We start from the raw sequence: 21985 nt of genomic DNA, 5'->3' as shown, positions 1-21985 counted from the left end.
AGGGATAAGGAAAGCACTCTCTGGTACTCTGCCTCTCCACAGCATTATTTGTTTTATTGAAGTTGTAGCATTGGCTGTTCTCCAGTAGTCTAACAATGCTTTCACACATCTCCCAATCTCAGGCATTACTGCTGATATGAATAATGGTGGAAACCATAGCCTACCTATTAAGTCATTTAGTTCAGTTGGCACAATGGAGAGGAGAAGAAAGTACATTAAAAAGTGGAGAGAGAATCAGCTGGGGTTTATAATGACCGCAGTTCCTGTCCTGTTAATCTTGTATGAATCAGGCATATCAGGTTTGAATTATTAAAGACAGCCATTGTTCAAGGTCGACACAGCAGAGCAGAGGGCAGAGCAGGGATGGGCTGGTGAGTGAGTCAGTGTACTTTTATTTAACTATGCAAGTCAGTTAAGAACAAATTCTTATTTACATTGACGCCCTACCCCGGCCAAACCCTAACCCGGACGACACTGGGCCAATTGTGCACCACACTACGGGACTCCCAATCACGGCCGGTTGTGAAACAGCCTGGAATCGAACCATGGTCTGTAGTGACGCCTCTAGTACTGAGGTGTAGTGCCTTAGACCGCTGCGCCACTCGGGAGCCTAAAATGGGGAATGATGGTATGGAGAAATGTTTACTAAGCTGAGGCTCATCTTGGACTAGAACCATGATGTTAGTCTGGCTGAGACATTTTTTCTGGGTGATTTAGTAGGACATCTGTTTGCTAAGCTAATCCCTCTGTTGTCTGTCTCCCTCTCTAGACGGGCTTTCCAGGAGTATTACCAGGAGCACCTGGAGTACGCCTGCCCCACCGAAGACATCTACCTGGAGTAGAGCAGGCAGGAAGCAGGAAATGTTGCCATGACAACAGTATTCTCTTCTTCTTCCTGCTGCTGCTTGTATGTTTATCAATCTCAATCACCAGAGGACGCTGGTGGGTCTTCTTCTCTCCATTGCAAAAATACCCCCTATATCTCTCTCTAAAACTGAAATGTTAATTTCAGTTCTACAGTATGCTACATGTTTTATTTATTGATTCATTTGTTTATTTTCCCTCTTCTAGATGGATTGCCTGTTTATTTTACCTTTTTTTCCTATGATAAAGTTATAGGAATAACGGGCTTGGCACCTGTTATTTTAGATATGACGTATCCTCCTCGGTTAAAAAAACAAGTACAACAATTATATTCCTACTACCGCTATTTCACATGTTTGAATGCATGGTTAGGAGGGTAATGCACACACAGAGCTATTAGGACACAAAACCAGCTCAACATTGAATAGGACCTGGATCATATTATTTGGTCAGATATGGTTTGGTGTAAATGTACACTACCGTTCAAAAGTTTGGGGTCACTTGTTTTTGAAAGAAAAGCACATTTTTTGTCCATTAAAATAACACCAAATTGATCAGAAATACAGTGTAGACATTGTTAATGTTGTAAATGACTATTGTAGCTGGAAACGGCAGATTTTTTATGGAATCTACATAGACGTACAGAGGCCCATTATCAGCAACCATCACTACTGTGTTCCAATGGCACGTTGTGTTAGCTAATCCAAGTTTATATTTTAAAAGGCTAATTGATGATTAGAAAACCCTTTTGCAATTATGTTAGCACAGCCGTTTCCAGCTGAAAACTGCCTAGAAGGCCAGGATCCCGGGGTCACCTCTTCACTGTTGACATTGAGACTGGTGTTTTGCGGGTACTATTTAATGAAGCTGCCAGTTGAGGACTTGTGAGGCGTCTGTTTCTCAAACTAGACACACTAATGTACTTGTCCTCTTGCTCAGGTGTGCACTGGGGCCTCCCACTCCTCTTTAAATTCTGGTTAGAGACAGTTTGTGCTGTTCTGTGAAAGGAGTAGTACTCAGCGTTGTACGAGATCTTCAGTTTCTTGGCAATTTCTCACATGGAATAGCCTTCATTTCTCAGAACAAGGAAGTTCTTTGTTTCTGTCCATTTTGAGCCTGTAATCGAACACACAAATGCTGATGCTCCAGATACTCAATTAGTCTAAAGAAGGCCAGTTTTATTGCTTCTTTAATCAGAACAACAGTTCAGCTGTGCTAACATAATTGCAAAAGGGTTTTCTAATGATTAATTAGCCTTTTAAAATTAAAAACTTGGATTAGTTAACACAATGTGCCATTGGAACATAGGAGTGATGGTTGCTGATAATGGGCCTCTGTACACCTATGTATATATTCCATAAAAAAAATCTGCCGTTTCCAGCTATAATAGTCATTTACAACAGTAAGAATGTCTACACTGTATTTCTGATCAATTTGATGTTATTTTTATGGAAAAAATGTGCTTTTCTTTCAAACATTTCTAAGTGACCCCAAACTTTTGAATGGTAGTGTATATTTGTTCAATATCGACAAACTGCTGTTCGACTGGTAGTGAGATTGAAGCGAAGTAGAGCGAGAGTAGTTATCTGACTTGGTCCGAGCTAACCCCTGTATCGTATGAGACATTGTGTGTTCTGTAAATATATGTATAGGCAGTAGAGAAATACAGACACCTCATGCATATACACTATGTAAGTAGCATCCACAACCAATAATCAAACAGGAGGAAGACAAAGAAAATGAAATGGGAAGGAAGAGAGGGAGGATGTTTTAGCCCAGTGTTTATCAAACAGTGGGTCGGGAACCATTGGTGGGAGTGGGACCTATTTCAGAGAACTTATCCTTTAACTGGTTTGTTCTGTGGCTTATGCCTGGTTACATTTCTCTTCTGTAGTCCCTTCCCCTAGCTTATTTGATGTCCACCATTTTGAAATACATAGTTTTGACATTTGTTGGCGGCAGATCAGAAAGAACAGTTGCAGTAGTCATCTCTCATTGGAAAACAACTCCTCTAATCAAATCTCCAGACACAGCCGAGTGTCAGGAAGAGGTTACCATGGAAACTGGGGTGATAACTGTCAGTGCTTTGGGAACAGAGCGAGAAGAAAACATTATTTAGCTTCTGGACTTAATGGTGTAAATACAATATTATCGAAATTACCAATGTTATATTCCTTTCCATCTTATCCAACAGTGAAGTGTCCTGATGTACAGATACTACACAATGTTTAGAGATAATCAATCTGAATATCAGGTCGAGGACAGTTGGTCCTCTTCAGGAGAAGCCATAATTCCACGGTTCTGATAGTTCAACACTACTCCCTCACAGGAAACACTATTGTACAGGTGTGTCGGTCTGTTTAAGTTGATGAGTACACTGAGAATAAGGCCACAGTAAAGACATGAGATAGATAATGCTTAGAATTGAGTGGTGTATTCTTCTCATGTCCCTCCACCTTCTCTTTGAGGTGGATCAAGTCAGAATTAGGGTAGAGTTTAAGTTAGAAAAAAATAACACTTATTTGGTCTGAGCAGTACAGTTTTAGAAGTTGATTTTACAATGTATAATGGCTCATATTCTGCTTGAGAAATGACCTTTCCAAATATACTCCTTGATTTTCATCTGGTCATAGGTAAGCCAATATACAGTACATGGTTTGCTTACTTATAGTAGGACATTATACTTTTTAGTTGTCTTTTTCCAGTTCAATTAGCATACTGTAGACTACAGTGCAACATCAAACAGATGGAATATAGAAAAGTGGAGAACACAGAATGAATTGAAATAACAGGCATCCCTACTGCAATCCCCAATATCAGGTTGAGTACAGTAGAGTAGACGAGGGACTCGCTTCTAGACCCAGATACACATCATCTACTGCTTTTATTCTTCAACAAATATTAAACAGCAAAAAAAGGATCATGTAGACAAGTGCATCATTGATCTGCTGGTGATGAGTTGGTGACCAGTTTATCATTAGTGACAGTGGGGAGTGTGTAATCTAAATGTGTATCGCTGTCAGTTAGATCCTGTAAATACTATAAAGAGTTGAAAAGATTGTACTGTGTCCTTTACGTTATGTATGTTATTGAAATTAATATTTAAAATAAGAGAAATTCAAAAAAGTTGACAAACATGAAAACCAAGGTGGAAAAATAATTTTTACATTTCCAGTTCTTGTTTTTATTTGAGTGTGCTGCGTTTCCACACGTTGACTCTACGTCAACTACCAAGGTGACATTTTGAGTTCTTGCTAACTCAAACATTCACCCCAGACAGGCTTTAGCAGCACCCCTTTAGGCATATCTGTGACATCATCATTAGGGGACACATGTAATGTGTCACCTTTGACCTTGCTGAGATCCAACAACACACCCACCCAATTGCTGGCCAATCTGCTGATAGAGCAGAGAAGTAGAGCTGAACCAATTAAAAACAGCTTTCAGAGAGCCTGCTTTTATACAGGAACCTATCGCATCTTGCCAATGTAGCCCATGGCTTTGAGCTCCAGACAAGCTCCATATCTTACCTGTACCAGTTAGTTTTGTCTTTTGTTTTTCTGTCCTGTAAGAGCTTAGTTGAAGCCCTTCTATCTTCCCTGATAGCTCCAGTACACCAACCGATTCCCTAGTCCTGTATAGCAGCTCAAACATCCAGTTAACAGTTCATCTAAACTTTGGACTTTAATACCTAAACAAACTAGATTCTTCACTGTATAACTAGAGCATCAGTATGTGACAAATACAAAGTTATCTATATTGTATCTTTAAAAAATGACTTGTACAAATCTAAAAGTAAAACATAAAAAAAAAAATACACTCTGCCTTGTCATGGGTTTGGTATTATGAATAAAATATATGCTTGATGTCCAAATGCGCCTGACTGTCTCTTTCTTGTGCTTGTGTCACCGTGCTACTGAGTCACAATAACAGTTTCATGAATCTGTTCATTTATAGGGTAAAATCCTAACTTCAGATCTGCCACTGTAATTCAAATGTCAACATTAATGCATGATTTAGGTCCAAGCTACAATCATGTATCTCGGACCAACAACCTGATTATAGACTAGCTAGGCCATATAAAATTGTCATCTGTAAAATACATTTCCTTAGATTTGTACAATTTGTTTACATGAAGGTCTGTCTAGTTAGTAAAGATATGTTTGAACTTAACTATCACTCCTCTCCTCTGGGTGTGAGATGTTACATACTCTCTCACTATAAAATAGTTTATTAATATAATCCTGTATTTAAAAAGAATACATACAGCGTCTTTCGTAAAACTAGCCAGGGCCCGGTTTCCCGATAGCGATGGAATTTAGGCTTACGAGTGTTTTAACAATGCATCTTTCCTACAACGGCCAAAGATGTAACATGCGTTTCCCAAAACACCACACAGTTGCTAAGTGAGTCATTGAGGCATAGTGCTTTTGGGAAACCGGGCCCATTACAGTAGTCTTTGGGTGTTGTCACTGGAATGCAGGGTCCACATGAGGATGAGGGTGCCCGCATCCATAGAATTAGAATTGGTAGAGCAGACACTCATGTGGAACAATGGCCATACTGGATATACCATTTCTAATGTTTGAAAAAGTGCTGCTTCCCACAGTCTCTCATATGGCTTAAAGAACTGTCTTTCCACACTTTCAGAGGTTAAGTTTTGGGGTACCTCATCCACAGTAATAGAGGTACTAGATCTAGTCTTACTTAAGGTATAGTACAAGCTTTACTGACAGTTTGAGGCTGCATCAGCCACACTGGCAGCAGGAAGGTTTGGGGGAGCAGTGCGGGGTGCAGCAGGGCTCAAGATCAGGGTCGCTACCTTTCCCGATCTGGCTCTCCCCAAACTCCATGGAGGCTTCAAACTGTTCCTTGACCACGCCTATCCTCTGCAGCAGGGCCTGCAGGTCGGGGCGTCCCAGCGGAGACAAGGGGTAGTTCTCACTGGGGTCAGAGTCCAAGTCAAACAGCAGGGGAGGATCATGGGGCTTCAGGAAGGAGATTATGTGACAGTCCTGGTCTGGGGTGGTCTCACTATGGCCTGCACCTGGGGGACAGACAACGAGGGAAAGGTGGTTCAGATAGACATTTTAGGTTTAGGCCAGGTTCCATTTCAGCCTCTGGCTGGCCCCTTTGCCATAGTGTTTAGGAATGCATCTTGTTGTTAAAAGGCTAATTACAAAAGAGCACAGCAATCACATCAGGAACACAAAACAGGAACTTTGGAGTACCCTATTCTGCAGTATGACAGTGTGCGTGACTCTCTCTCACACACACTTACCGCGTGTGTAGAAGTGAGCCTTGTATTTGCCCAGCCTGAGAGCGAACAAGCCGTACTTCTCACTGGGGTCTGTAGGGTAGAACATCATGGCCTCTCTCTTACTCTACAACACAGGAAGTTAAATAGGTATGAATAACAATGTCAAAGTGTTTAAGTCAAGAACACATTATGCAATCTTCTATTCTTCAGCCCAAATGACGTTTAACTAAACTCAGAGTGAAGTGAATAACGTCTCTCATACCGGTCCGTGGTTGACCAAGATGTCCGTCATGTCCACTCCGTCCAGCTGCACCATTGGTAGTTTGGCCCCCGCCAGCCCTGCGATGGTGGGCATGATATCCAGGGTGCTAGCCAGCTCATGGGTGACCCCTAGAAAATATAGTTCAAATTAGATGTACAGTGCCTTCGGAAAGTATTCAGACCCCTTGACTTTTCCCACATTGTTACGTTACAGCCTTATTCTAATATTGATTAAAACAACTTTTTACAATAATGATTTTCGCCAAAAAACTGATTTCAGACCCTTTGCTAAGAGACATGAAATTGAGCTCAGGTGCCTCCTGTTTCTATGGATCATCCTTGAGATGTTTCTACAACTTGATTGGAGTCTACCTGTGGTAAATTCAATTGATTGGTCATGATTTGGAAAGGCACACACCTTTCCAGGTGGTATAAGGTCCCACAGTTGACAGTGCATGTCAGAGCAAAAACCAAGCCCTGAGGTTGAAGGAATTGTCCGTAGTGCTCCGAGACAGGATTGTGTCGAGGCACAGATCTGCAAAAGGGTACAGTGGCCTCCATCATTCTTAAGTGGAAGAAGTTTGGAACCACCAATACTCTTCCTAGAGCTGGCTGCCCGGCCAAACTGAGCAATCGGGGGAGAAGGGCCTTGGTCCGGTGGTGAACAGAGTAAAGTACAGAGAGATCCTTGATGAAAACCAACTCAAGAGTGCTCAGGATCTCAGACTGGGGCGAAGGTTTACCTTCCAACAGGACAGCAACCCTAAGCACACAGCCAAGACAACGCAGGAGTGGCTTCAGGACAAGTCTCTGAATGTCCTTGAGTGGCCTAGCCAGAGCCCGGACTTGAACCCGATCTAACATCTCTGGAGAGACCTGAAAAATAGCTGTGCAGCAACGCTCCCCATCCAACCTGACAGAGCTTGAGAGGATCTGCAGAGAAGGGAGAAACTGTCCAAATACAGGTGTGCCAAACTTGAAGCGTCATACCCAAGAAGACTTGAGGCTGTAATCGCTGCCAACGGTGCTTCAACAAAGTACTGAGTAAAGGGTCTGATACTTATATAAATGTAATATTTTATTTTATGCAAAGATTTCTAAAAACCTGTTTTTGCTTTGTCATTATGGCGTATTGTGTGTACATTGATAAGGGAAAAAAACTATGATTTTTTTTTTTAAATAAGGCTATAACATAATAAAATGTGGAAAAAGTCAAGGGGTCTGAATACTTTCTGAATGCATTGTAGTTCTGAATCTAGTTGAAATGGAGGGGGGGGGGGCTAAATGTGACCACGCCAACTAACTCCTGCTCTGTGAATACCCCCATACACATATGTCAGCAGTATGATAAGCCTGGCATTTTTTTTTATTGAATTTAAACAAGGGATCTTCAGGGCTACAACATTCAGCCAATAAGCGTGGGTGAGTGTGATGATACATTTATTTTGTAGTTGAAAGGACTACATATCTCTCCTGACAGACCTGGTGTGATGGTCCCAGGCCAGTAGGCGATGGCAGGTTCTCTCATGCCCCCTTCATAGGTGGTGCCCTTACCACACTTCAGAGGACCAGCATTACCCCCCCGAGACATACGCATCAACTCAGGCCTGGATGGGGAGAGAGGGGGATTGGAGAGATTCACCAAAGGTTGAAATGTGAAAGGCTCTTAGTCCTTTAACATTTGTTGTAAAACCAGTAGTAAACACAAGCACACATACTGTAGGCAACTAAACTATTACATAATATCCATACACGCTGCTAGTAAACTACACTGACACACCATCACACACACAAACACAGTTCCTACCCATTATCAGCAGTGAACAGTATGAGAGTGTTGTTGAGGACGCCAGTATGTTCCAGAGCTGAGAGCAGATTCCCTACTGTAGAGTCAAATTCCAGCAGAGCGTCACCAAACGGACCCCTACGAGACCGCCCTGCCGTTGCCGGGCCTGCATACTGGGGGTAGTGGGTGTGCTGGAGGACAGAAAGGGGGGAGAGACGGTTCACCTGGAAAGTTGTTGGAGGAGTACCCACTACCTTTGAACTTGAAACGATTGTTATCTTCTCACATGAGAGGGGCAGTAGAGGAAGAAGAGATGACTACATGAGGGGCAGATGAGGAAAAAGAGATGATTACATGGGAGGGGTAGTAGAGGAAGAAGGGTTGTTTCTTCCTGGTAGACTGGGTGATGAAGTCTGTGGCAAAGTCACTGTAAACCCTCTCCAGATCCAGGAAGTCCACAGGCTGCTGCTTTATGACATCATTGTGCATTAGTGGGATGGTTACCACGCCGACGTCACAGTGTCCGAAGCATTTAACATCTGGAGGGAAACATGTCAGATTCTGACAGGGTCCCTGGGAAAGAAAGAGAAAAGGAGAGAGAGTTAAGAGAGATACAAACAAAAGGGGGAGGCAGAGAGGGAGAAGAGGATAAGAGCAAGATTGAGAAAGAGTGCAAACTAATGCAAAAGTGACAATGTCCTTTCTCTCCCTTAGCTGTGGCAATGAATACAGAGACACTGACAATATACAGTGCTTTAGGAAAGCATTCAGACCCCTTGACTTTTTCCATGTTCCAGCCTTATCTTAAAACGTATTAATTAATAAAAATAAAATAAATACTCAATCTACACACAATACCCCATAATGACAAAGTGTAAAACAGGTTTAGAAATGTTTGCAAATGTATAAAAAAACAACAGTAAAACCTTATTTGCATAAGTATTCATACCCTTTGCTATGAGACTTGACATTTAGCTCAGGTGCATCCTGTTTCCATTGATCATCCTTGAGATGTTTCTGCAACTTGATTTGAGTCCACCTGTGGTGCATTTAATTGATTGGACATGATTTGAAAAGGCACACACCTGTGTCCCACAGTTGACAGTGCATGTCAGAGTAACAATTGAGCCATGAGGTCGAAGGAATTGTCCACAGAGCTCCGAGACAGTATTGTGTCAAGGCACAGATCTGGGGAAGGATATAAAAAAAATTCTGCAGCATTGAAGAGTCCCAAGAACACAGTGGCCTCCATCAGACTTAAATGGAAGACGTTTGGAACCACAAGACTCTTCCTAGAGCTGTCCGCCCGGCCAAACTGAGCAATCGGGCGAGAAGGGCCTTGGTCAGGGAGGTGACCAAGAACCCGATGGTCACTATGACAGAGCTCCAGAGTTCCTCTGTGGAGATTGAAGAAACTTCCAGAAAGACAACCATCTGGTTGGTCATGACTCACAGCAACACCATTATCCCAGAAACCCTAGACCCACCCCAATTTGCACACCGCCCCAACAGATCCACAGATGATGCAATCTCAAATGCACTCAACACTGCCCTTTCCGACCTGGACAAAAGGAACACCTGTGTGAGAATGCTATTCATTGACTGGAGCTCATCGTTCCAACACCATAGTGCCTTCAAAGCTCATCACTAAGCTAAGGACCCTGGGACTAAAACACCTCCCTCTGCAACTGGATCCTGGATTTCCTGATAGGCTGCCCCTAGGTGGTAAGGGTAGGTAACAACACATCCACCATGCTGACCCTCAACACAGGGGCGTGTTCAGTCCCCTCCTGTACTCCCTGTTCACTAATGACCGCATGGCCAGGCACGACTCCAACACCATCATCAGGTTCGCCGATGACAACAGTGGTAGGACTGGTTACCGATAACAATATGACAGCCTATAGGGAGATGATCAGAGAACTGGCCGTGTGGTGGCAGGACAACAACCTCTCCCTCAACGTGATCAAGACAAAAAAGATGATCGTGGACTACAGGAAAAGGCTGTAGTGGAGCAGGTTGAGAGCTTCAAGTTCCTTGGTGTCCACATCATCAACAAACTATCATGGTCCAAACACACTAAGACAGTAGTGACGAGGGTACGACAAAGCCTATTCCCCCTCAGGAGACTGAAAAGATTTGGCATGGGTCCTCAGATCCTCAAAGGGTTCTACAGCTGCACCATCGAGACCATCCTGACTGGCTGCATCACTGCCTGGTATGGCAAGTGCTCAGCCTCCGACCGCAAGGCACTACAGAGGGTAGTGCATATGGCCCTGTACATTACTGGGGCCAAGCTTCCTGCCATCCAGGACCTCTGCCACCCTAGTCATAGATTGGTCTCTCTGCTACCGCATGGCAAGCGGTACTGGTGCGCCAAGTCTTGGTCCAAAAGGCTTCTTAACAGCTTCTACCCCCAAGCCATAAGACTCCTGAACAGCTAATCAAAGGGCTACCCAGACCCCTCTTTTACACTGCTACTACTCTCTGTTTATAATCTATGCAAAGTAACTTTAACTCTACCTACATGTACATATTACCTCGACTAACAGGTGCCCCTGCACACTGACTCTGTACCGGTGCCCCCTGTATAAAGCCTTGCTATGTTATTTTACTGCTGCTGTTTAATTATTTGTTACTTTATTTTCTATTTTTTAATTTACACTTATTTTTCTTAAAACTGCATTGTTGGTTAAGGGCTTGTAAGTAGCCATTTCACTGTAAGGTCTACACATGTTGTATTCGGCGCAAGTGGCAAACAAGATTTGATCTCTGCAGCACTCCACCAATCAGGCCTTTATGGTAGAGTGGCCAGACAGAAGACACTCCTCAGTAAAAGGTACATGACAGCTCGCTTGGAGTTTGCCAAAAGGCACCTAGACTCTCATGCCATGAGAAATAAGATTCTCTGGTCTGATGAAATCAAGATTGAACTCTTTGGCCTAATTGCCAAGGGTCACAGAGCAGGAAACGTGAGACAAGAACTACATGTTTTAAATGGTTGAAACTCTGAACTTCAACACAAGGTGAAGAAATAAACTCACCTTCCTATAGACCAGAGACAAAGAGCTGTAGCTCATGTACATCGTGGTCCGAATCCTGAATACCAACACGAGGAAGAAGCGAGAAGCTCACGTCAGACAATCACTGGTACAGCTGATTAGCTGGCTTAAGTCAGATATTGAGAAAAGTACATCTAAGTGAGACTATCCTACAACGCTCATCACCAATGGGAACTGACGACATGGCTGGTTATCTTCCAGAGTGAACAGTAGAAGACTGGAAAGGGGAGACCCCTTTCGGACAATCAGAGCCATACAGCTGGAACGCCAACAACCTTCCAAAGAAAGGCTGTTCCGACATAAATAAAACTCACACGTAAATACATTCATGATTTCTTATTCCATACGGGCGGCAGTTTGTGTGCAAATATGATTAACTGTGAGAATAATTCTGAAATGTCTCGACAATAAGTGTGCCTTTTTCTCTCTCTTGCTCTTCCACCCTCTCCATCTATGTTGTAACAACCGTCATATTTTGTCAGTCCACTAGGGACCATTGTCTCATGTAAAGGGTGTATGTGTATTCTGTGTTATTATTTAGTTAGCTAGTTAATCATTTGTGTAGTACTGAATAATGAGCAAGGATGGTGTTTTTGCAGATCCAAGAAGGTTGAGACTGGTCGGGATTTTTAAAATTTAAATTGTACCTTTATTTAACTAGGCAAGTCAGTTAAGAACAAATTCTTATTTACAATGACGGCCTATGATGACTTTATAAGAGGTAATGATTATTAACATGACTGTTTATCAATGAAATAGGTAAAGACCTTATAGAGTTTCATTCGGAAGATGTTACCTCTCTAAACTACTTCTTCCTTGGTGCCCCAAATCCTAATGAGTTAATTGTTACATGATTAATTTCAATCGGGTAACAATTAAAACATAGTTAATGGACTAAATAAATAACAGTCATCAGATGAATAAAAGTAAAGGGTAAAGGGTCTGAATACTTATGTAAATGTGATATTTCAGATTTAGTTTTTTTATACACTACCGGTCAACAGTTTTACAACACCTACTCATTTAAGGGTTTCTACATTGTAGAATAATAGTGTAGACATCACACCTATGAAATAACACATATGGAATCATGTAGTAACCAAAAAAGTGTTAAACAAATCAAAATATATTTTATATTTGAGATTCTTTAAAAAGCCACCCTTTGCATTCAAAGGAATGCATTCTGTGCATTCAAATTGCAATTATCAAATGCAATTGTGTTCGTTGTCCGTAGCTTATACCATAACCTCACCTCCACCATGCTGCACTTCTCAAGCATGCCAATGGCCATCTAAGGTGAGCATTTTCCCACTGAAGTTGGTCACAATGCCAAACCTCAGTCAGGTCAAGAACCTGGTGAAGACGACCAGCACGCAGATGTGCTCATCATGCAGATGAGCACAAACTATCAGACGGTGTTTGACAGTTTGTGCAGAAATTCTTCAGGTTGTGCAAACCCACGGTTTCATCAGCTTCCGGGTGGCTGGTCTCAGACGATCCCGCAGGTGAAGAAGCCAGATGTTGAAATCCTGGGTTGGCATGGTTACACGTCATCTGCAGTTGTGAGGCCAGTTGTACGTACTGCCAAATTCTCTAAAACGACACGGTAGAGCTCATGGTAGAGGAATTACCATTTAATTCTCTGGCAACAGCTCTGGTGGACATTCCTGCAGTCAGCATGCCAATTGCACGCTCCTCAAAACTTCAGATATATGTGGCATTGTGTTGTCTGACAAAACTGCCCATTTTAGAGTGGCATTTTTTTGCATCTGTCTAATGATCATGTTATTTAATTAGCTTCCTGATATGAAACACCTGTCAGGTGGATGGATTCTCGTCGCAAAAGAAAAATGCTCAGGGATGTAAACAAATTTGTGCACAAGAGAGAAGTAAGCTTTTTGTGAGTTTGGAACATTTCTGAGATTTCTTTTTTTTCAGCTCATGAAACATGGGACCAACACTTTACATGTTACGTTTATATTTTTGTTCAGTGTAGTAACTACCAGTTACCCAATCAATTAACAACTACCAGTGAACACACTGACCATGTCATGGGAGTAGGGGACCCCCAGGTAGTGGTCAAAGCCCTGTCGGGTGGGCAGGTACATCCCGTTCTCCCCCACCCCCAGGTGCCATTTCCCCATGGCTGCCGTGGCGTAGCCCAGGGGCTTTAGCACCTCTGCTATGGTGGTCTCGTTCAGCGGTAGACCCCCGCGGGAACCGGGGTAGAACACCCCCGGGTACACCCCTGACCGGGTCTGGTAGCGCCCTGTCAGCAAAGACGCCCTGATGGGAAAAGACAACCATAATTAAATTTATTTAAAACATTGATACAAGTGGTTGATGAACACAAAATAGATGTTGCACTGCACAGTGTGTCTATGATCAGATATTACATTCAATTCAGAAACCTTTGTCAATGAGATTTTAGTTTGAATGACTGAAATCATGGATGCTGGTCTTCCTGATAGGCAAACCCCATGTGGTTAAGGTTGGCAACAATACCTCTGCCCCCCAGGGGTGTGTGCTTAGTCCCCTCCTGTACTCCCTGTTCACTCATGGCTGTGTGGCCAAACACAACACCAATTATATCATCAAGTTTGCTGACGTCCCGACAGTGGTAGGGCCTGATCACCAACAACAACGAGGGGGGGTCCTCGGTGTACACATCATACTGTTGAAGAGGTTTGGCATCCTAGATCCTCAGGAACATATACAGGTGCACCATTGAGCGCATTCTGTCTGGCTGCATCACTGCCTGGTAAGGCAACTGCAACACCCTTAACCTCAAGGCTCTACAGAGGGCGGTGAAGACTGCCCAGTCCATCACTGGGGCAAGCTACCAGCCATGGAGGACATCTACACCAGGCAGTGTCTGAAGAAGGAATGGAAGATCGCCAAGGCCTCCAGCCACAGCCCACTCCACCTTCTGGCAGGCGCTACCGGAGCATTAAGTCTCAGACCAACAGGTTTCAAGATAGCTTTTACCCCCAGGCCATAACTGTTGAACTAACACTAAACTGTATACCTGAACCTTAAAACCCCTTACACTGATGGAAATTGGCCTATGGATATGTCTACATCGAAATGTTTCTTACAGAAGAAATATGGAAAGCATATGCATAACCATGTTAGCAATTAAAAGGGAACCGTTTTGAGATTATGGAAAAATTATTAGACTAAAAGCTGAGGACACAACTGTTCACATGATACAAGACTGAATCCAAACATCACACTGTTGATTTTATGCGCATTTTACATTTACTGTACTTTTCACTGCATTTGTTGATAACGAAATCTGAAAATACTCTTGATACATTCTGTAACATGATAAGAATATTCTTGGAAAACTTGGGACAAAACAAAACAATGACAAGGGGTTTGAGTGAAAGGTCTAACTGGTGTTTTCAAGTTGCCAAACACACCTCTCCAAAGTGTGCACAGTTCATAAGTAATTTCTATGCACTTTTATGACTCAAAGAAGATTCTAACAAGAACAGTGCTCTTAAGAGCCCTCCTAGCTGTGCTGTTGAGGAACTAGAGCAAGCACACTTGTAGTGTGTTTGTTTGGAACACAGCCCTGCATCCACGCCTTCACACAATTACTGGAGTTCTTTAGGCACTCCAAAAACGGTCCATTATAAATCGCAATCTGGATCAGGTGGGCATATTATCATTTTTTTAATATGATCTTACAGTGTTATGCTTTTACAAGGCAATTCAGAGAAGCAGATCATAATTTTGGTGCGCATATAAATGGAGTCATGAGTGTATTTAGATGAGTGGTCTGCGGCAAACTTTCACAATACAACAAACATAGGCTAATTCTGTTCAGGACAACCCAGGGTATAAAGCCATGCCATCTTGTAACTGTACATCAAACATAGGGATCATAAATGTTGACACGAGTTTTATGATATGGATATCTGAAAAGCACATTTGGACTCACGGGTGTTTGGCTTGCTTGTATGGCATAAAAGCGGTATTTATTATAGTCTCATCTTTTAAAATACATTTTAGGGGCCTCCCGAGTGGCTCAGCGGTCTAAGTCACAGCATCATTACAGACCCAGGTTTGATCACGGGCACTATCCCCATCGAACGGCGCACAATTGGCCCATCGTTGTCTGGGTTAGGGGAGGATTTGGCCGGGGGATCAAACCCGGATTTGGCCGCTCATCGAGCTCTAGCAACTCGTGGCGGGCCGGGTGCCTGCAGGCTGACCTCGGTCGTCAGGTGCACGGTGTTTCCTCCGACACATTGGCTGGCTTCCGGGTTAAGCAGGTAGGTGTTAAGAAGTGCAGTTTCGGAGGACGCATGACTCGACCTTCTCCTTCCGAGCCTGTTGGGAAGTTGCAGCAATGAGACCAGATCAAAATTGGGGAGAAATTTTACAAAAAAAATGTATAATACATTTAGTCCTCATAAATTACAGCATTTCCCAAAAGATGGGGAGTGTTGCTGCACAGCTATTCGCAGGTCTCTCCAGAGATGTTCGATCGGGTTCAAGTCTGGGCTCTGGCTGGGCCACTCAAGGACATTCAGAGACTTGACCCGAAGCCACTCCTGTGTTGTCTTGGCTGTGTGCTTAGGGTCGTTGTCCTGTTGGAAGATGAACCTTCGCACAAGTCAGAAGTCTTGAGTGCTCGGGAGCAGATTTTCATCAAGGATCTCTCTGTACTTTGCTTCGTTCATCTTTCCCTTGATCCTCACTAGTGAACCAGTCCCTGCCGCTGAAAAACATCCCCACAGCATGATGCTGCAACCATCATGCTACACCATAGGGATGGTGACAGATTTTCTCCAGACGTGACACTTGGCATTCAGGCCAAAGAGTTCAATCTTGGTTTCATCAGATCAGAGAATCTTGATTCTCATGGTCTGAGAGTAATTTAGGTGCCTTTCGGCAAACTCCAAGCAGGATGTCATGTGCCTTTTACTGAGGAGTGGCTTCCCTGGCCACTCTACCATAAAGGCCTGATTGGTGGAGTGCTGCAGAGATGGTTGTCCTTCTGGAAGGTACTCCAATCTCCACAGAGGAACTCTCGAGCTCTGTCAGAGTGACAATTGGGTTCTTGTTCACATCCCTGACCAAGGCCCTTCTCCCTCGATTGCTTAGTTTGGCCGGATAGCTAGCTCAAGGAAGAGTCTTGGTGGTTCCAAACTTCTTCCATTTAAGAATGATGGAGGCCGCTGTGTTCTTTCGGACCTTCAATGCTGCAGATATTTTTTGGTACCCTTCCCCCAGATCTGTGCTTCGACACAATCCTGTCTTGGAGCTCTACAGACAATTACTTCAACCTCATTCCTTGGTTTTCGCTCTGACATGCACTGTCAATATAGACTAGGGGTCGACCGATTATGATATTTCAACGCCGATACCGGTTATTGGAGGACCCAAAAAAGCCGATAGGATTAATCGGCCGTAAAAAAAAAAAAAAAAAAACTAACACAAAACCAATGTGCCTGATATGAAGCGAGTCCGTAGCTCTCGTGAAAAATGCACTTGTTAAGCACCATTATAACACCAGGCATAGTCAATTCAATTAGACATAGACCCTGAACACAGAGGTGAGAACAATCATGATGAACCAACTCAAATCCCAATATGAGAGTTCCACCAATATGAGAGTTCCATCCTTGTCAATTCCCTGATAGCCCAACAACGTGCAATGGAGTGTTCACTGAGGATAGCCTGGGTTTTGGGAAAACACAAAAAAACTTTTTCAGACGCTGAGATGGTAAAATAATGGATGTGTGAAGTTGTTGACACCTTGCTAGAAGGTAAACAAAAAGATGAGCTCAGGGAAAAGACCAAACAGATCCCACAGCAATGAGGACAACTGAAATATTAGCTGAAGATTTACCTTCACAAATTGATGAGGCCATTGAGAATGCACCATGCATTTCATTAGCTGTGGATGAATCAACAGATAATACTGATAATGCCCAGCATCTGGTGTTTGTCAGATTTTATAACGAAACCAAGAAAGAATTCTGTGAGGAGCTGTTGGGCTTAACACATCTAGAAACACCAACATGGTGAGAGGATATCCATGAGGCCATCAAAGGGATGCTGACAAAAAGCAGGATAGATCTGAAGTCAGGGGTCTCCATCAGCACAGATGGAGCTCCAGCCATGATAGGAAGAAATGACTGAAAGAGGACCACCCTGACATCATATCACTGCATCATCCATCAATCTGTCCTGTGTGCCAGTCTGAGAAAAGAGTATTCTGAGGTCATGACAACAATGATGAAACTGATCAACTTTTTGAGAGCAACTTCATCCCTACAACACCGCCATTCTGACAGAGACCAATGCCAGTTGATGACTTACTACTGCACAACAATGTCAGATGGCTCAGCAAAGGCAGGGTTTTCGAACACTTTTGAGCCATTCAGGAATAAATCAAAGCTTTCTTATCAGAGCAAAAGTGTGACATGGCAACTAAGTTTCCTGAGTTTTTGGAAGATGAGGAGAAGATGGAAACAGTGGCATTTTTGACAGACATTACATCACACCTTAATCAACTGAATGTTAACTGCAGGGATGGGACAACACGGTGTGTGATATGATAACAGCAGTCTGAGCTTTCCAGAAGAAATTGGAGCTTTTCAAGAATGATCTCCAAGGAGAACTTGTCCACTTCCCCAGTCTTCTGAGATGTTCCCAACTATGTTGATTTCATCCAGAAGTTGATGGATAACTGTAAGGCTCGCTTTGATGACTTCACTGTTGGAAAAGAACTGCTGCTGCTAATCCAGAAACCCTTCTTGGTCACAAAGAAGCTAAAAAAAAAAAACTTCAGATGGGTAGGTGTTGCATCACTGCAAATGGGGTTGACTGAGCTGCAAGAAAATGTGGCTTTGAAGGAGCAGGCTGGTGACTGTGACCCGTGACCCTGTCACTTTCTGGGGAAAGATGGTGCCTGCAATTGATGTCCCTGTTCTCAAGAAACTGGCACTATACATCCTGACCAGAAAGTGTCATTTCTCTCATTAATGCAGGGCAATGCCCAGAGTGACATATATACGTGCTTATAAACTCGGTGGTTCAAGCCCTGAATGCTGATTGGCTGACAGCCGTGGTACATCAGACCGTATACCATGGGTATGACCAAACATGTATTTTTACTAGAGGTCGGCCGATTAATCGGCATGGCCGATTAATTAGAGCCGATTTCAAGTTTTCATAACAATCGGTAATTGGCATTTTTGGACGCCGATTACATTGCACTCCACGAGGAGACTGGTGGCAGGCTGACCAACTGTTACGCGAGTGCAGCAAGGAGCCAAGGTAAGTTGCTAGCTAGCATTAAACTTATCTTATAAAAAAACAATCAATGTTAATATAATCACAGGTTAACTACACATGGTTGATGATATTACTAGTTAATCTAGCTCGTCCTGCGTTGCATATAATCAATACGGTGCCTGTTAATTTATCATCAAATCACAGCCTACTTCGCCAAACGGGTGATTTAACAAGTACATTCGCGAAAAAAGCACTGTCGTTGCACCAATGTGGACCTAACCATAAACATCAATGCCTTTCTTAAAATCAATACACAAGTACATTTTTTTAAACCTGCATATTTAGTTAATATCGCCTGCTAACATTAATTTATTTTAACTAGGGAAATTGTGTCACTTCTCTTGCGATCTGTGCAAGCAGAGACAGGGTATAAGCATGCGAACTGTGTGAAGACCATTTCTTCCTAACAAAGACTGTAATTAATTTGCCAGAATTTTACATAATTATGTCATAATATTGAAGGTTGTGCAATGTAACAGCAATATTTAGACTTAGGGTTGCCTCCCGTTCGATAAAATACGGAACGGTTCCGTATTTCACTGAAAGAATAAACGTCTTGTTTTTGAAATGATAGTTTCTGGATTTGACCATATTAATTACCTAAGGCTCATATTTCTGTGTGTTTATTATATTATAATTAAGTCTATGATTTGATATTTGATAGAGCAGTCTGACTGAGCGGTGGTAGGCAGCACTTTCCTGCGTTTGCCAGCAGCTCTTCGCTGTGCTTCAAGCATTGTGCTGTTTTTTGACTTAAAGCCTATCAACTCCCGAGATTAGGCTGGCAATACTATTGTGCCTATAAGAACATCCAATAGTCAAAGATATATGAGATACAAATGGTATAGAGAGAAATAGTCTCATAATAACTACAACCTAAAACTTCTTAACTGGGAATATTGAAGACTCATGTTAAAAGGAACCACCAGCTATCATATGTTCTCATGTTCTGAGCAAGGAACTTAAATGTTACCTTTTTTTTTTTTTTTTTTTACATGGCACATATTGCACTTTTACTTTCTTTTCCAACAGTGTTTTTGCATTATTTAAACCAAATTGAACATGTTTCATTATTTATTTGAGACTAAATTGATTTTATTTATGTATTATATTAAGTTAAAATAAGTGTTCATTCAATATTGTTGTAATTGTCATCATTACAAATATGTAAATGTATAAATAAATAAATAGTCGGCCGATTAATCGGTATCGGCTTTTCTTGGTCCTCCAATAATCGGTATCGGTGTTGAAAAATCATAAATGTTCGACCTCTAATTTTTACACCTTTAATTACATTGGTAACCAGTTTATACTAGCAATAAGGCCCCTCAGAGGTTTGTGGTATATGGCCAATATACCACGGCTAAGGGCTGTATCCAGGCACTCCGCATTGTGTGGCGATAGGGCCTTATTGCTTAATTATTGCATGGCCCACAGTGACGTTCTGTGCATTCAGATGATTATTTAGGTTAACTATTTTGTTCTCCAGAATACATGCACTTGATTTTTTCTATTGAAGGCCCATGTACAATGGTTCACAGTGAACTTTTTGCATAGATAAATATGCAACCACTTTTCATCTTCAGCAAAGTTGCTGAAATATTGCACATGTTTACATTCGAAAGAAGTTGTAATTCATTCACATTTTAGTGTAATTTAATGTACATTTTATATAACAACATGTTTCCTAAGTCGTAGCGCCGATAAAGGACGATATCCATCCGGACCTTTGCCACCTAGGAAATGTGTGTCACTGGACCTTCTCAAATAGTAGTTGAGTATCCCTGCTGTATCCTGTGCACGTGACCAATATTTAGATTTTTTTTTCACTGCCCACCTCACTCATCCCTAAACTGTAGAGTTGTTTCTCATATATACCCCACAGCCTCCTGATTTTGATAAGGATATTAGCTATTGTTACTGTGATATGTTGCTAGTTAGTTACTACCTGGAGGGGCTGCAGACGGGACTGGTGCAGTAGAAGTCAGTGAATCTCAGTCCGTCGGCCGCCAATCGGTCCAGGTTGGGGGTGAGCGAGGTTGGATGGCCGTAGCATCCTAGGTCGCCGAACCCCAGGTCGTCCGCGAACAGGAGGATGAAATTCGAGGGAGGGGAGCCCGAGCAGCTCGTAACAAGCAGGTACAGTAAGGTGGTGAGAGATAGAAAATGGCCCATTCTGACTTGACTGTTGCAACAAGCAGAAGTTAGTCATGAAAAGGAAAATTGCTTAACATTAGCTATCTATCTAGCTACTTCGCTTTAAAAAGGTGTTCAAGGTCGAGGCCTAACGATTTAACAAAATTGCTCTACGTGTTCACTTACTCTCCAATGTTATGTAATATTCCCTGTATCGTTGAGAAAATAGCTGCGAGAGTTTGCTACACTACACAACTGACGCAACATAAAAATCATGTGATTACGGAGACACAGTTGGCGCATTTGAATGTCGTCAGCAGTGTTTTGGAAATGAAAAAGTCCGTGTTCTACCACAAGGGGTCACTATATAACTATGTTTTGCCTGGCCGTGGCAGGTTTCCCATCACCCCATCCCACTCTAAGTTTGCTTTGAAGATTCTTACCTTGAATCATTAAACTCCTGTCAACTGGTCTATGTGACACCTACTGCCTGCCTTGTCTTGGTCATGCTCACGGTATGACGGGTGGCCAACCCTATTCCAGGAGAGTTACTGGTTATAACTTGAAAACCTAAAAACAGGCTTTTGTTCCAGGCCTAGGCCTGGCCTACTCTATCACACCCAAATCAGCTGACTACTAGAATCAGATGTGTTTAGAGCAGGGATGAAGCAAACTCCTGTATCGTTCTCTAGGATAAGAGTTGGCCACTTGCCGGCTTTTCTTATTCGATGGGTTTTAAACGGCGGTTGGCATCCAATGTTAATGGCCATTACCGCCACCAGCTGGACGGGGTGTTAAATAAGAAACTTAAAAAAAAATATTCCAGTAAAATGATATCATAAAAAATAAGACAACTAAAAATATATATTTTTTAAATTCAACGTCATACTTCTTCAATCACAGTCCACTCCAAAATACATCCCTACACAGGCTCTGGCCTGTGATGTGGCTACATTCACCGACTGGATTTCCTGCACCACTTCGGCTGTAAAATCACGAAGCCCCAAAAAATGTTCAGCAGCATTCACAATGATTCAAATTTTCTTAGACCTCTTCTCCGCTTGTGCTGTACAGTTTATGACCATTACAATAAATAATACAAAGTCCAACTTTTTAACATGTAGCATTTCACTATCCCTCGGTTGATGAAAAAAACCTTTACTGGTCTTGGGGGTTCTACTACCATTGCTTCTTCCCCGCTACTCGTTCCCACCAATTTTCTCACCGCCTCCAGATAGGAGACACGCTGGATACTCCTTACCCTTGCCACCTCATTCTCCTTCACCAGGGCACTCCAAG

At 42.6% G+C, this 21985-nt stretch overlaps 2 protein-coding genes across 3 annotated transcripts in view; one reads left to right on the top strand and one right to left on the bottom strand.

Moving 5' to 3' along the window:
* Nucleotides 1-4738, top strand: part of mapk8ip2 (mitogen-activated protein kinase 8 interacting protein 2) — a 141705-nt gene extending 136967 nt beyond the window's left edge. For both annotated transcript variants that reach the window (XM_055933658.1, XM_055933657.1), the window contains exon 14: nt 770-4738. In XM_055933658.1, coding sequence (XP_055789633.1) covers nt 770-842 — 73 coding nt within the window. In that variant the 3' untranslated portion in view covers nt 843-4738. The remainder of the gene's footprint in view (nt 1-769) is intronic.
* Nucleotides 3730-20972, bottom strand: arsa (arylsulfatase A). Its single transcript, XM_055933659.1, has 8 exons — nt 20499-20972; nt 13279-13519; nt 8526-8744; nt 8193-8362; nt 7868-7992; nt 6387-6514; nt 6146-6248; nt 3730-5911 (listed from the first exon to the last, which is right to left on the bottom strand). The coding sequence occupies exons 1-8, from the start codon at nt 20723-20725 to the stop codon at nt 5613-5615; spliced, it is 1512 nt and encodes a 503-aa protein (XP_055789634.1). The 5' UTR covers nt 20726-20972; the 3' UTR covers nt 3730-5612.
* Between the last annotated feature and the right edge of the window lie 1013 nt (nt 20973-21985).

This window comes from Salvelinus fontinalis, chromosome 9, assembly GCF_029448725.1.
Source record: "Salvelinus fontinalis isolate EN_2023a chromosome 9, ASM2944872v1, whole genome shotgun sequence".
NCBI classification, from domain to species: Eukaryota; Metazoa; Chordata; class Actinopteri; order Salmoniformes; family Salmonidae; genus Salvelinus; species Salvelinus fontinalis.
Note: the sequence above shows the minus strand (reverse complement) of the source record. Positions and strands in the feature narration are given on the sequence as shown.

What these genes read in the sequence shown, in the direction of transcription:
- arsa (XM_055933659.1), bottom strand. Translation starts at nt 20,725, where the DNA reads ATGGGCCATTTTCTATCTCTCACCACCTTACTGTACCTGCTTGTTACG. An exon ending in TCCCCTACTCCCATGACATG is followed by an intron (nt 8,745 to 13,278) that starts GTCAGTGTGTTC and finishes TTTCTTTCCCAG; the next exon opens with GGACCCTGTCAGAATCTGAC. An exon ending in CTGTTCACTGCTGATAATGG is followed by an intron (nt 7,993 to 8,192) that starts GTAGGAACTGTG and finishes CTCCCCATCCAG; the next exon opens with GCCTGAGTTGATGCGTATGT.